Genomic DNA, 13,624 nt, shown 5'->3' on the forward strand with positions numbered 1-13,624 from the left:
ACATGTCACTGCACCATGCTCTGGCCTTGGAGTGGTGAGGGGTACTCTGCGGTCTGGCTTCTTACTGTCACCATCCCCTCTAACACCGTCTCCTAGGCCCACTTCTGTGATGCTTAACCCAAGGCAGAATGGGAATCCCCCCTCCTGCCATCATGCAACAAGACCCACCCCACCTCCCCTCTGCCTCCCACCATTGGCCATGGCCACCTGTGACAGCCCTGACCCGCCCAAGCCCCAATTTCCCTCCCCAGCATTCTAGGACCCCAAGTCAAGACTAAGAAGAAGGGGACAGTGAAACAGAACAGTTAGACCGAAACTGTGGAGCTCCAGGCTCCTAATCTTCAGGTGGATCAGAGAAGACATAGTGCATATTGGCAGGAGACCCCCATTCTCAACCAAGCTTCTCTCCACCAGAGCGGCAGAGCACGGTGACGACAGAAAGAATAGGATCGAATCCCAGCCTACCACAGATGCGCTACATGGTTCAGGGTACTTAATTAATCACTCTGCTCCTTACGTTCTTCATCTGGAAAGCAGAAACTACATCATGGTGCCGTCATGCAATTAAATGAGATCGTGGGTGTAGAGCTTGACGTGGTCCCAGCACTCAGTAAACGCCCAATAAATGTTGTTATTATTATTATTATTATTATTATCATCATCATTGGCTTAATTGTGGCCTGGGAAAAAAGCCAGTATGGCAGGGAAAGACAGTCGGCAACTGCAGAGGTCTCATGGATATAACTGATGGAAAGGGAGAGGGAAGGGAATTAGGGGCGGTGGGTATTTCAAGCATCTTCAAAGAGCTGTGACCTGGGTGCTGGGAAGGGAGCCGGTATCCCGCATCCAACTGAGCAATTCCTGAGGGCAACAACGGTCCCCGGAAATGTCCTCAGATTACGGCAGGCTCTGTCTACCTCGGGGAGTAGGGACAAAAGGCAAAAGGCTAGTGACACAATGGTGTCAACCTAATGGCTGACATCAATGCATCTTTGAGGGTCCAAAGGGTCTTGGGGAAAGCATCTCTTCCTCTCCCCTCCTCCAGCACAAAGCATCTCCTCTCGAGCCCCCTGCAGGCTTTTTTTGGACTAAACGGGCCCCAGAGACAAGAGTCCATGTCAGGAGCCTTAGTGGTTCTGAGCCAGAGCCAGCACCCACCTGGCCTGAGGAGGGGCCGGGCCCAACCTGCTTGTGGAGGCTTCTCCCACCTCAAAAGCCTCCCTCCCAGGGAGCTTCTAGGAACACCCAAGAGCCTATGGAGGGCACTTGGATCTGGCACATTGGCAGAAAAGCAGAAAAGCAGCCTTGGGGAAATAGAGCATCCCCAAGCATAGTTAATTTGGCCTCTAGTCTTGGGCAACAGGGGTGTATAATTCATGCCTCTCCCCACCACAAAATGGCATAAAGTCCAAAATCCCCCTTTCCTTGAAGCTGAGCCACCCAATATGCCAAACTTCTGTCTGGTTGGCCCCTTTCATCGGCCCCATAAACTAGGAAAGAGGACAGCAACACTACCCATTGCTCCTTCCCTTTGCTCTTCGCTACCCTAATTATCCACCTTGGTACTTAGCAACTGCCAACATCCCAAGCTTATAAACCTGTTAGTGGTGATTTGGGGTTTGACTCTGTCTGGCCCACCACCCCCGACGAGATAAAAGCGGGGAAGCTGGGCTGGCTTGAGAACTCGGGCCTCACGCTCTCCCCTCCAGCCTCCTCTCTGCCTCTCCCCCACCATGTCCTGCCGCTCCTTCCAGCCGGGGTCCAGATACGGCGGTCAGAGCTTCAGCTCCTGCTCAGCTGTCCTCCCCCGGATGGTCACCCACTATGTCGTGAGCAAGGGGCCGTGCCGGTCCGGGGGCGGGGGGGCGCTCCACACCCTGGGCTGCCTGGGCTCCCGAAGCCTGTGCAATGTGGGCTTCGGGAGGCCTCGGGTGGCCTCCAGGTGTGGCCTGCCTGGCTTCGGGTACCGAGCGGGGGTCCCCTGTGGGCCCTCGGCCTGCATCGCCCCCGTCACCATCAATGAGAGCCTGCTGGTCCCGCTCGAGCTGGAGATCGACCCGGCCGTGCAGAGGGTGAAGAGGGACGAGAAGGAGCAGATCAAGTGCCTGAATAACCGCTTTGCATCCTTCATCAACAAGGTAACAGGGAGGCGTCCTGCTGGGGGGTGGGGGTGGTGGCTGTGGGACTCAGAGGGCGCTTTGCCTCCGGGGCAGGGAGGCAACAGAGAAGACGTGGTGGATGGACTGGCCTCTCCTGTACTGTATGATCCCTAATCGTTGAAGGCTGCTTCAATCAGGCTCAGCACCAGACATTTCTGCCTGCTAGTTCTTTTTTTTACTCTCCTGTCATCTCTCTCTGAATGTTACCTGAGAAAATCACCAGGGCTGCCTGAGGTCAGACTACAAGAGGAACTTCCAAAGCAATGATAGGTACTGAAAAGAAAAACCAACGAGGCAGAGGAGGCTGTGACAATAGAGCCGCCTTCTGAGTGCCTGAGCTGGGGTGAGAGCCTTGGGCCTGGAGGCAGGGATGGGCCCCGTGACCCCAGATTTGCCACCAGAGTAGGCCTGGTGTGAGGAGAAGATGGAGCGGTCAGAGCTGGGAGCACACGGTTGCTGTCCCCAAAGCCACAGCTCCCAAAGGCTACAGGGAGGGGTGGTGTGCGGCCTTTGAAAGGCCCTGACCTGGCCAATCAGAACTCCAAGCAGCTGCCTCTGCACCTGTCCCCACACCCCAGGGAGGCTCCTGGGATCAGGGGCTGAGCCAGTGTTTCTGCCGAGCCCCCAGCTGTAGGGCAAAGAATCCTGGGTCAGAAATCAGGAGGCCTGGGCCCTGGTGTTGGCTCCACTCCTGACTGTTGTCCTGAGGCCCTGTGCAAACCTCTCACTTCTCAGCCTCGGGGCCCCTGCTGCCCAGTGGGGAAGGGGGACTTGGTGGTGGGCAGTCAAAGGAGGTAAGATAGGTCAAAGTGCTCCAAAAAGAAACTTAGTTCAGTAAATGGGAACTGTTTCACTTACAGTTTTATCTTTAAAGCTCATTAAGTTCTGGGCTCTGACCTTCAGCAACATCACACCACCTTCCTGAGGCTGGGAGCTCCCCCCTCCTCCCCGCCCCAGTGATGCGGCCGTCGACCAGAAGTAGGGCAACATTTCTCCCTCTGCAGATTGCTTTCAAGGATTGGACACCGTGTTCCCTCCGCCAATGGCTAAGGGGGTGGCCGTGATCAGCTCACTCAGGTCTCCTCATCTCGGTTTCTAAGCCACCAAAAGGGAGAAGCTGGCGGGTAGCTCTCCATGTTCCCGTGACAGGGACATGTTTTGGACGCAACCACGCAGGGTGCCTCAGAGTCGGGGGAGAGAGCTTAGAGTCCTAGGACCAAGCCTTTGATCTGACATCCCCTGAGTGCCCCTGGGCTGTGACCAAAGAAAGCCTGAACTCCCAGGCATCCTGTGAGCAGTTTGCATTAGCATGAAGATTCCTGAAGTGCTTCCCAGACCCAACACCAAGCAGGAACCTCAGGAAGCCGAGCGAGGCTTAAAGGGACAGGATGTGTTGGCCGATGTTGCAAGGCTCGGCAGGCAGGTCTGGAAGGTGGCCCTGTCCCAGGCCTATGGGGACAGCGCTCCTCCCATAACAACATGCGACCCCTGGGTGGAAGGCGAAGGTCTTATAAAAGCTCCCCTGGGCAGGGGACTCGCGGAGACATATCCTCAGGTGCCAGGCTACGCCCAGAGCCTCATCTAAAAAATTTTAGCCCATTGGCAGCAGTGTTTTGGGAGTAAGAGCACACGCTGGTCCCATTGCCCACCACCCCGTCACCTGTTACTGTCTCCCAGCCACGGTCCCCAGGCTCCCTTGCTCTCCGTGACGTCCTGTTCTTGGCCGCAGGTGCGCTTCCTGGAGCAGAAGAACAAGCTGCTGGAGACCAAGTGGAACTTCATGCAGCAGCAGAGGTGCTGCCAGAACAACATAGAGCCCATCTTCGAGGCCTACATCTCCGCCCTTCGGCGGCAGCTGGACTGCGTGGCAGGGGACCGGGCCAGGCTGGAGTCTGAGCTCTGCAGTGTGCAGGACGCGCTGGAAAGCTACAAGAAAAAGTGAGTGTGTCCCACGTTCACCCCACCAGGGCCCCTGAGGCAAGCTCCATCAACAGCCTGGGCTTCGGTTTCCCCATCTCCACAATGGGAAGTGTCCAACTTCGTGGATTAGGTAGAGCAAGAGTGCAGTGGGTAACACAGGCAGAACACCCAGGAAACTGACACTCAGTCGAGCACGCGGTAGAAGGTCTGAACTTGTACATTTGTCTTCACCTCCCTTTCCGCCGCCATCCCTCAATAAGGCCCTCCTCAGCTCCCTATAGTACTAGTTCTTTCTCCTGCCATTTCCTGCCCTCCAGGGCTCTGCTCTACCACTTGGTCTGCTGTATCTTCTATCGATCCCCGTTCAGATCCGGAACCACATCTTATTCCGCAAACAGGCCCCCAAGCCCTCTTCCCTCCAAGCTTTTACTCCCACTGTCCCTTCCTCCTGATAAGCCCCTCTCGGCACCTCCTGGGACCACATCCAGGCTAACCTGGCCCACGTTTTCCCTCACTCCCTGATACTCAGCTCCTGGACCTCAAGTCCACAGCTGGAAGCCATCACCCCTCCCCTCACCACCAGGGCTCTACATCCCCAGCTCTTGTGGTTAAGGTCAGGTGGCCTGCTAGACTTGCCCTCCCCGAGGGCAGCTCCTGGCCTGCCTCCAAGGAGAAGGTAGCTGAGAAACAGATGCTAACTAGGAGCTTGCAGGCTGCTGGGTCCAGTGCCTGCAAGAGGCTTGAGGCCTAGATAAATGGCCTCATGGGTCCTAGGTGGGTGTCTCTGGGTCCAGGGTCCATGGGAGCACATGTTGGTGGGGGAGGGTTGAGAGAGACACATCTCCATGACAAGAAGCTGTCCAAGCAGGCTCAGAGCTACGGTTCCTAAGGGATGTGTGTCAGTGGAATGCAGCCACGTGGGGGCCACTCGTGCTGCGGGTGTCAGTCCTATGCCTTCCTGGTGCCAAACACTGTGCTGAGCTGGCTCCTGCCTCAAGATCCCCCGGTCCAGCACAGACCTCCATGTGCACAAACTGTCACGACGGGGTACGAGGCAAAAGCGGAGAGGAATGCCCAGATAGTGAGGGCGCAGACGGGGCCCAGGAAAGCTTCCTGAAGGAGGTGCCATTTGCTCGGGGCCATGATGAAGTTTCATTCTAGTTGGGCCTTACAAAAAGGGAGTCCACAGTAGATCCCAGAAAAGGGGAAGGGACAGGAGCAGGTGACAAGAAGGGCCAGAGTGTGCCAAGTGAGAGAGGACCACTGAAGCAGACCGTGACAGGCGAGATGTGGCGAGGCCAGCCCTCTCAGCCGGAGCAATGCCTTTCTTGGCGGGTAACATACAAGGTGGGCAGGAGACGTGGTTTGCAGCTCACGATGAAGACTTTGGACGGGGAAAGCAGGGGGAAGAAGGATGACACCAAATGCTGGTTTGATAGTAACAGCCAACGCTTATGCAGCCTGCACCCCATGCCAGGGCGGCCCAGCGCTTGGCAGACACTAACCAGTGCATGCGTTAGCTCGCGGCAGCTCCGTCAGGCTGGACCGGGTCATTCTCATTCTGTACATGATGAAGCTGAGGCACAGAGAAGTCCCTCACCCAAGTCCCTTCCCCAAAGTCACATGACTAGCACCTGCCCGAGCTGGGATTCACGCCCAGGTAGAAGGCTCCAGCTCCCAGGGCCCATGCTGAGGCCGAGGTCTGCTGGAATAAGGAAGGATGGGCATCAGGAAGCACAGTGAGGATGTTAATGGATCAATATCACTCATCAGACTGAGTCATCCCAGCCAGACTGAACCCCCTGGCCCTGATTCCATTGCCCAGGGAGACAGGGAGTGGGCGAGGAGCTCCCTCGGAGCCTAGAGGTGGCCGGGCTGTCTCTACAGCTCTGGTAAAGTGGGTAATTGCTACCTCTGCAAGTAGAGGCCAGGTTCAGACCTCCACTGGCGGGGAGGGCACAGGGCAGGCTGGGGTTCCAGTGTCGGCAGGCTGGGGTTCCAGTGTCTGCAGCCAAATCTGAGAACAACTCAGAGAAGGCAGGCAACTCTTCACCACCTTCCCAGAAGAAACAACTAGATGATGTGGGCTTCCTTCATAGCAAGATAGAATGAAAGTGGCCTTAAGAAGTACTTCCCAGAAGATGATTAATCACAGGAACAGGCTACTAGGGAGTGGGGAGGGAGGTCAGCATGCACAGTGGCTAACGAGAGGCTAGGATGACAACCATCTGTCCTGCTGGGTGGCTGGAGGAGCTGGAGGTGTCCAGTGACGACAGGGGCCAGGCCTGGCGACTCCTTAGGGCATTAAGTCAGTGAGAGGCAGATTTGCCCCCCAGGCTCCCTCCCTCAGGCTGGATACCAAGGCTACTTCTGAACCCCCAAGCCAGACTAAAATATTTCTTCCTGCCCATCCACCAGGTATGAAGAGGAGCTCTCCCTGCGGCCCTGTGCTGAGAATGAGTTTGTCGCCTTGAAGAAGGTGGGGGAGGGCGGCACAGGGAGAGAGAAGGCCCCCTGAGCTGGCCCAAGTGGCCTCACCACACTCAGCCCCTGACCGAATCCAAACGTGTCTGCAGCCCACCCACCCCCCAGCAGGGCCTCTCCCCTCCTCGGAGCCCAGGGCCGACCCTACTGACCCTGGGAAAGAGGAAAGCCAGCCGTTCCCCACTTCTTGCAGAAGGGCAGTGATCAACCTGGCCTCCACCTCCCAACTCATGTGGGCCCAACCCGGTTAGGGTTGTGTCTACACCTGCCCGAGAATTTGGAGATAGAGGTAATGCCCAATCAAAAACCAAACAAAACCTCTGCCTCCCACCATAAAAGATGAAAACAATAGCGATGGTTTCTCAGATAGACACCGAGGTGTTCTATGGCCCATGCGCCACACAGAGGGCTCTGAGAAGCTGTAGTCAAGGCTCCTTCAAAACCCACTCTGTCAGATCCTTCCCTATCAGGGTGCCAGGCCCAGACATAGGGTCCTGGGGCTGGGGCTCCTCCCTCCATCCTTGGCTTTGTTGCCTTTTCACTTCCGCATGCACCTACACGTGGTTCCCACACCAGCCACTGGTTTGCCTGGGAGGTGGCCCAGTGGGAGAAGAGGGTGGCTCTTACACGTTCGCCTGGCCCCAGTTATCGTTGTCCCTGCTCTGGCCGCAGGATGTGGACACGGCGTTCCTGATGAAGGCTGACCTGGAGACCAACGCAGAGGCTCTGGTCCAGGAGATCGACTTCCTAAAAGGCCTGTATGAGGAGGTACCTGCAGCCCCACTGCCCACAGGGGCTCGGTCAGGGCCCAGTGCTGTGGGCATGACGGAGTGGGAGAGCTCCGGCCAGCGGGTACGGTCCGGGGCAAGCTGACTCAAAAGTGAGCACGGGAAGAAATCAGCACGGGCAGCTGGTTCTCAAGCAGTGAGACTCCCAGAAGTCAGAGGGCCCAGACCTTGGCTCTTGGGTCTGCGTGACTAGAGGGGGGATGAAGAACAGGTTGGTGATGGAAGGCTCAGGACAGCTCTGCAAAGTCCTGTGCAAATCTGCTCTGGGAAGGTCAGAGCTGCTTCCCCCCTCCCCCCCTCCACCTTTATCCTCTAAATGCTCACGCATTCCCACCTGTCCCCCACCCAGGAGATCTGCCTGCTCCAGTCTCAGATCTCCGAGACCTCCGTCATTGTGAAGATGGACAACAGCCGGGAGCTGGACATGGAAGGCATCATTGCCGAGATCAAGGCCCAGTATGATGACATCGCTAGCCGCAGCAAAGCCGAAGCCGAGGCCTGGTACCAGAGCCGGGTGAGGCCCGGGCAGGGCCAGGCTGGGACCCCAGACCCCCCTTCTCCTAGGGAGTGAGTGAGAAGATAATGAGGGCCGCTTCACACCACAACCACAGGGAACCCTGTAAACCCTGAGTCCTGTTGTTTCTGCCAGGCTCCAGGGCCAGGTCCCTGCAGAGGATGTGGGAGGGGACCCCATGGGCAGCCCAGGCCTGTCATCAGGGTGCCGGGGCGTCCCAGCTTTACCCACGCACCGACACTGGAAGTGTTCCCCTAGGCAGTACTCAAGAAGCACTAATTGGCAATGACTGCAAAGAGGGCCCTGGGCTTCAGGGCGTGAGGGAGGCTAATGGTGCAGTGGGTACTGATGGTAGGGCAGGAGCGGTCATTAAAGCAGCCCCAGATGGAGGGAATTAGGGGCTTGCTGGGAGGGAGATTGATACTCCCAAGGGCAATTTGATTTCGCAAATATTATCATCTCCGTCTCGTCTACCCTGTCGGCGAAAGACACCAAGCATTCATTCGCTCGGTCATTTCTTCATCCAACAACTGTTTATTGAGCAACCATCATATGCCAGGCACTGTTCTAGATGCTGGATTCCAGCAGGGGACTGAATAGACAGCAAACCCTGCCTATGTGTCACTTTCATTCTAGAGGACAGGGGAGGGGGGGTGGAGGGGCTGACAATACACAAGGTGAATCAGTAGGTGGGTGTACGTAAGATGGTGGCGTGCGCTTTGAAGAAAATCAATCAGCATGAAGTGCAGGGAGTGTTGTGGGAATGAGGTTTTAAATAGGGTGGCCAGGGAAGGATGGCCTTACTGAGGTGTGTGGCACTGTGAGGATACTAAGAGTCACACCATCCCTGTCCTCAAAGAGGTTACAGAAATAGACTGCCCACAGATGACATGGGAGTTCTCTGTTGCCGTCAGGGACACAAGCTCCTGCTCGCTTTCTATTCTGCTATCCTTAACATTGCTGTAAGCCTCACGGTTGCCTCACGTCCCAAGAAGGCTGCCATATCGCCAATCTCACATGCTCATTCCAGGCAGGAAGAACACAGAGAAAAAGAAACACGCCAACTGGGTCGTCCCCCACTTTAAACAGCTTTCCTGGAAGCGTTACCCATAGATCTCATTAATGAAAAAGCCAAGAAATATTCTCTTATCTGGGCTCACTGCCACCCCAAATAAAAGCAGAATTCTGTTGGAAGTTGAGGAGAGCACATATTGCTAAGGCAGCTGCAGGCTTTGTCACAACAGCCAAATGACAAAAGAGCCAAAGAGAGTGATTTGCTTATCATTTGTTCTGCCTTCTGTATGCAAAATGCTCCCATCCATTATATGCAGAAAAGTTGGCTAACTGTTTTTAATCTATAGATGTAAATCTATAAAACATTATTCAGAAATTGAATTTGGAGCAGCAAAAGTTTAAAAAAATGTTAAGTCAAAGTAGGAAGTAACACTGCATTTTGTTTTCTATTGTTTTGAAGGAGAATATAGGAAGATACCCACCCTGGTGAGGCAAACGTGGTCTGTCCTCACTCCCAGATCTGTCAGGCATCCCAGGCTGAGCACAGAAACCCCTTCTAAGGTCCAGAGGGAACTCTAAAGGGGAAGGAGCCCTCAGAAGACCCTGGGGCTCTGGGCTAGGGAGAAAAAGACAAGCCACAGAACAGTTAAACAGAGAAAAGGAGAGCTTAGAGGAGCATTTAATAAGCCTGAATGTTCAGGGCTGGGGAAGGAAATAAGAAGCAGCCCAGAAAAGGACCCCAAAATTGATCAGAAATAGAAAGGGGATGGGGAGCAGAACAAGCATAAGAATCCAGAGAGCCCTGAGCTGGGAAATCTCTGGAGGAGAGACTCCGGACGGTGAGAACAGGGGGCTGCGAGGCGCCGCGGTGTGGGTGTGGGTGCCCAGGGCTCTGACCCGCCTGTCCCTCTCCCGGCAGTATGAGGAGCTGCGGCTGACAGCCGGGAGCCACGGTGACAACCTCCGCAACCACAAGAACGAGATCCTGGAAATGAAAAAGCTGATCCAGCGGCTTCAGCAAGAAATTGAGAATGTGAAAGCCCAGGTGAGGCCAGAAAGCCATGGTCGTGAGGTCCCATCCCAGGCTGGCTCACTGCTGGTCCTGGGGGGCATGTCCGTTCTCCCTGGGAGCACCTGGAAGTGGGCATGAACTTGTGCCCCTCGCTTATGAGGGAACAAGCCCTTTCTACGAAAGCTGACCAACAGCAGCAGCAGCCTAGGGAAACAGCAAGGTCCCGAGAGACTCTAGGCAACTTTCAGTCCCAGATGAAATCGCAAGGGTGCTCCCCTCATCGGGGGCACAGAAAAGATGGCTGCCATGGCCACTTCTAACCCAAAGACTCCAGTCCTGTGATCCTGAAATTCCAGACGACTCCCAGGAGTCCATAAATGCAGACCCACTTTGTCTTCCTAGGCTGGTGAAGACCAGCCAGACACTTCAAATCTATTAGCCCAAAAGAAATTGCTCAGATCTCCTTGAGGTGTTATAGACAGAAGTGGTCCGACATTTCAGGAGGAACCAGATGTCACAATCCTAGGATGAGAGGCACAGCAGCTTTGAATCTGGCATGTCCCCATGACTGTGAAGGAAATCTCCTTCCTCCTCCTAACCCACATTCACAAAGCTGTTCATCCAGCCAATTATGCCACCCCAGCTGGTGTCCTACAGTTCAACTCAACTCTGACACTATCTAGCTGGAGAGAGCGTCAGATCCCACAGGGTAAGGGTCCCACCCCACTGCCCCCTCTTCAGATGCTGTCCAAGTTGTCACCAGTTGCTTCTGACCCATCAGCTGTACATCGGAGTTTCCCATGATCCCCTCTTCAGGTTCGATTAATTCGCTAGAGTGGCTCAAAGAACTCAGGAAACAATTTACTTACTCTTTAGCAGTTTGTTATAAAAGGCTATGATAAAGAACATGGATGAATACCCAGATAGAAGAGACGCATAGGGCAGGGTAGGCAGGAAGGACCCGGAGCTTCTATGCCACACTCTGGGCACATGAATGTCCCAGCACTTCTGCATGTTCACCAACCCGGAAGCCATGTGAACCCCATACTTTGGGGATTTTACAGAGGCCTCCTCTCCTAGGCATGATCAATTATTAACTCCATTTCCAGCCCCTCCCCTCTCTCCAGTAATGGGTGGGTGGGGCTGAAAATCCCAAGCTTCTAGTCATGGCTTGGTCTTTCTGGTGACCAGTCCCCATCCAGGAGCCATCGAGGACTCACCCAGAGTCACCTCATTAGAACAAAAGACATTACTATCATCCAGGAATCCCAAAGGATTAGAGAACTCTGTGTCAGAACCCAGGGTCAAAGACCAAATATTAAATCAAAAGGTGCTCCTAATGCTCTTTATCACTTGGGAAATTACAAGGATTTAGGAGTTCTGTGCCAGGAACTGGGGGCAGAGACGAATATATGTATTTTTTATTATCTCCCAATGACCATGTTCTCCCTGTTCTTCTGAGAGTCAGCCTAGGGCTCCCGGGGCCCCCAGTAATGCCTTGCTGTGCCCTCTCCCCCAGCGCTACAAGCTGGAGGCCGCAGTGACCCAGTCGGAGCAGCAGGGCGAGGCGGCCCTCAATGATGCCAAGTGCAAGCTGGCGGGGCTGGAGGAGGCCCTGCAGAAGGCCAAGCAGGACATGGCTTGCCTGCTCAAGGAGTACCAGGAGGTGATGAACTCCAAGCTGGGCCTGGACATCGAGATCGCCACCTACAGGCGGCTGCTGGAGGGCGAGGAGCACAGGTGAGCCCGGGCTGCGCACCAAGGGCACATTCTCCCTCCTCCCTCTGGTCGCTGCTGCGGCTGCGGGTGGGATTGCCTGTCCTGCAGTCAGGGAAAGTCCCAAACAGCCCAGAATCCGCAGGCCCTCCTCCTGAACGTAGTGCTCAGTAGTGGCGGTGGCATGGGCAGGAGGAGGGGTGCCCCACGTTCATCCACCTTGTTCTCCATGCAGTTACCCTGTGTCTTCTTTCCTCTCCCTCCAGGCTGTGTGAAGGCATTGGGCCCGTGAATATCTGTGAGTAGATGTGCACTCCCCTGGGGCTCTGGGGTCCTAGGGACTGATCAAGCCAACAAGGACAGACCACACCGCCCCGGCCCAGACATCAGCATGCCCTCCCCACACCAGGGAAGAGCTCTGTCTGCCAGGAGCTCCTGGTCAGATGGAGGGGCTGTACTTAACTTTGGGAGTCAGAATTATATTAGGAGCAGGGATGCAGCTGGGCCTCAGTGCTTTGGGGCCTGGAAGCTGCCAGGAACCATCATGACAAGGGGGTGCCTCTCTGAAGAAAGCAGTTTTGAAGCAGGTTCAGACAAGTAGAAACTGAGAGCATGAAGCAGAAGCCAAGGCCCTGGAGAAAGAGCAGAGCTTCTAAGCACTTTCTGTGGCTGGGGTGGGAAGCGGGTGGCTGGAATGGGAGTATCGTCGTTGGTGAGTGGCAGCAGGTGGGGGCACGGCCTGGTTGAGAGGTTTCAGGGGCATGCTCTTCGAGCCACACGCTGCAGGACCCTGAGCATCCCTCCCTGTTCCCACAGCCGTGAGCAGCTCCAAAGGCGCAGTCCTCTACGAGCCGTGTGTGGTCAGCACACCCGTGCTGAGGACCGACTACTGCCCAGGGGGCACCGGGGTCCTCAAGACCAGCGGGGGCTGCCGCGTCGTGGGCACCGGTGAAGTCTACAGCCCCTGCGAGCCTCAGGGGCTGCTGGGCTGTGTGAGCGGGCGGGGTTCCAGCATGAAGCTAGGGGCTGGGAGCAGCTCTTCCTACAAGTGTTAACCCAGCCCCCGAGGCTGGAAGCCCAGGGACAGGGCGCCAGCCCCCCGCCTGGATGTTGTCCCCCGACCAGGGCTGAAGACAAGGATATTCCCAAACCCCACCTTCCTGTATTGACCACATGTTTCCCTTGGGTTTTCACTGAGAGGCGCCCCTCAGGCATCTCCAAGAGTCACCTCTCACTTAGCCGTGTGCAGACCCTAAGCTAGGCCCTCGGGGTGAACACATCAAAGTTCTGCTTTATGGATTATCCCCTGAAAGGTTGCCCACAAAGCCAGTCTCCCACTCCCGACCCCTGGAAGTTCCCCACCACCCTTTCGTCTGGCTCTCACGCACCTAAGTGAACTTCTTTTAACACCCAGCTAACACATGCACTACTGCAATGATCAAATCCCATTCTGAACTCCAAAACCAAGTGCCACCGTTTCAGGATCACTCGAGACCTGTTCATGGTCCTCTCGGTTGGCACGTAGAATCGAGAGGTGGTCTTTGGGCAGTAGATTTACCTGCTCAGGGGTGCTGGACTCGCACTATGAAAATACATCTTTTTCCTGACCTGCATTGGCAGCTGATGGCGGGCAAATGCCAAAACAAAGGCAAGGGGATGTGGAATGCTTCCTGGACGGAAAGACAATCACGAGCGGACACCATTTGCTCGATGGAAACAAGACCCTCCCCCACCCTCCGTACATAGCCCTCGCTGCCCCACCCAGCGCTGCTCCTGTCCTGCGCCCTCTCCTTCTAGGTCCTTTTGCTTCCCGTCTGATATGAACATGTTTTCCTGGCTATAGTGATGTGGGGCTGCCCAGCAACTGGGAGGCTTTGGCTCAGGGGCTGCACAGAAGGTGTTGCGCTGACCCCATCTCCCCAGAGGCCCCTAGCGCTGCATCCTGTAGGAACCCACCCACCCAGGGAGCCTCCAGCTCTGTCATAAGCCTCTGGGCTTGTCTGTTCCCAATAAACTG

At 55.6% G+C, this 13,624-nt stretch overlaps 1 protein-coding gene across 1 annotated transcript; it reads left to right on the forward strand.

The window, feature by feature from the left end:
- Positions 1-1,733: 1,733 nt before the first annotated feature.
- KRT82 (keratin 82) lies at positions 1,734-12,757 on the forward strand. Its single transcript, XM_021686667.1, has 9 exons — positions 1,734-2,138; positions 3,889-4,097; positions 6,498-6,558; positions 7,236-7,331; positions 7,701-7,865; positions 9,799-9,924; positions 11,411-11,631; positions 11,874-11,905; positions 12,424-12,757. Exons 1-9 carry the CDS (start codon positions 1,734-1,736, stop codon positions 12,660-12,662), a joined length of 1,554 nt encoding a protein of 517 aa, XP_021542342.1. The 3' UTR covers positions 12,663-12,757.
- Positions 12,758-13,624: the final 867 nt, after the last annotated feature.

Source organism: Neomonachus schauinslandi, chromosome 5 (genome assembly GCF_002201575.2).
Source record: "Neomonachus schauinslandi chromosome 5, ASM220157v2, whole genome shotgun sequence".
NCBI classification, from domain to species: Eukaryota; Metazoa; Chordata; class Mammalia; order Carnivora; family Phocidae; genus Neomonachus; species Neomonachus schauinslandi.

Coding starts and splice junctions, on each gene's coding strand:
- KRT82 (XM_021686667.1), top strand. CDS start 1,734: ATGTCCTGCCGCTCCTTCCAGCCGGGGTCCAGATACGGCGGTCAGAGC. Junction 2,139..3,888: donor TTGCATCCTTCATCAACAAG/GTAACAGGGAGG, acceptor TCTTGGCCGCAG/GTGCGCTTCCTGGAGCAGAA. Junction 7,866..9,798: donor AGGCCTGGTACCAGAGCCGG/GTGAGGCCCGGG, acceptor CTCTCCCGGCAG/TATGAGGAGCTGCGGCTGAC.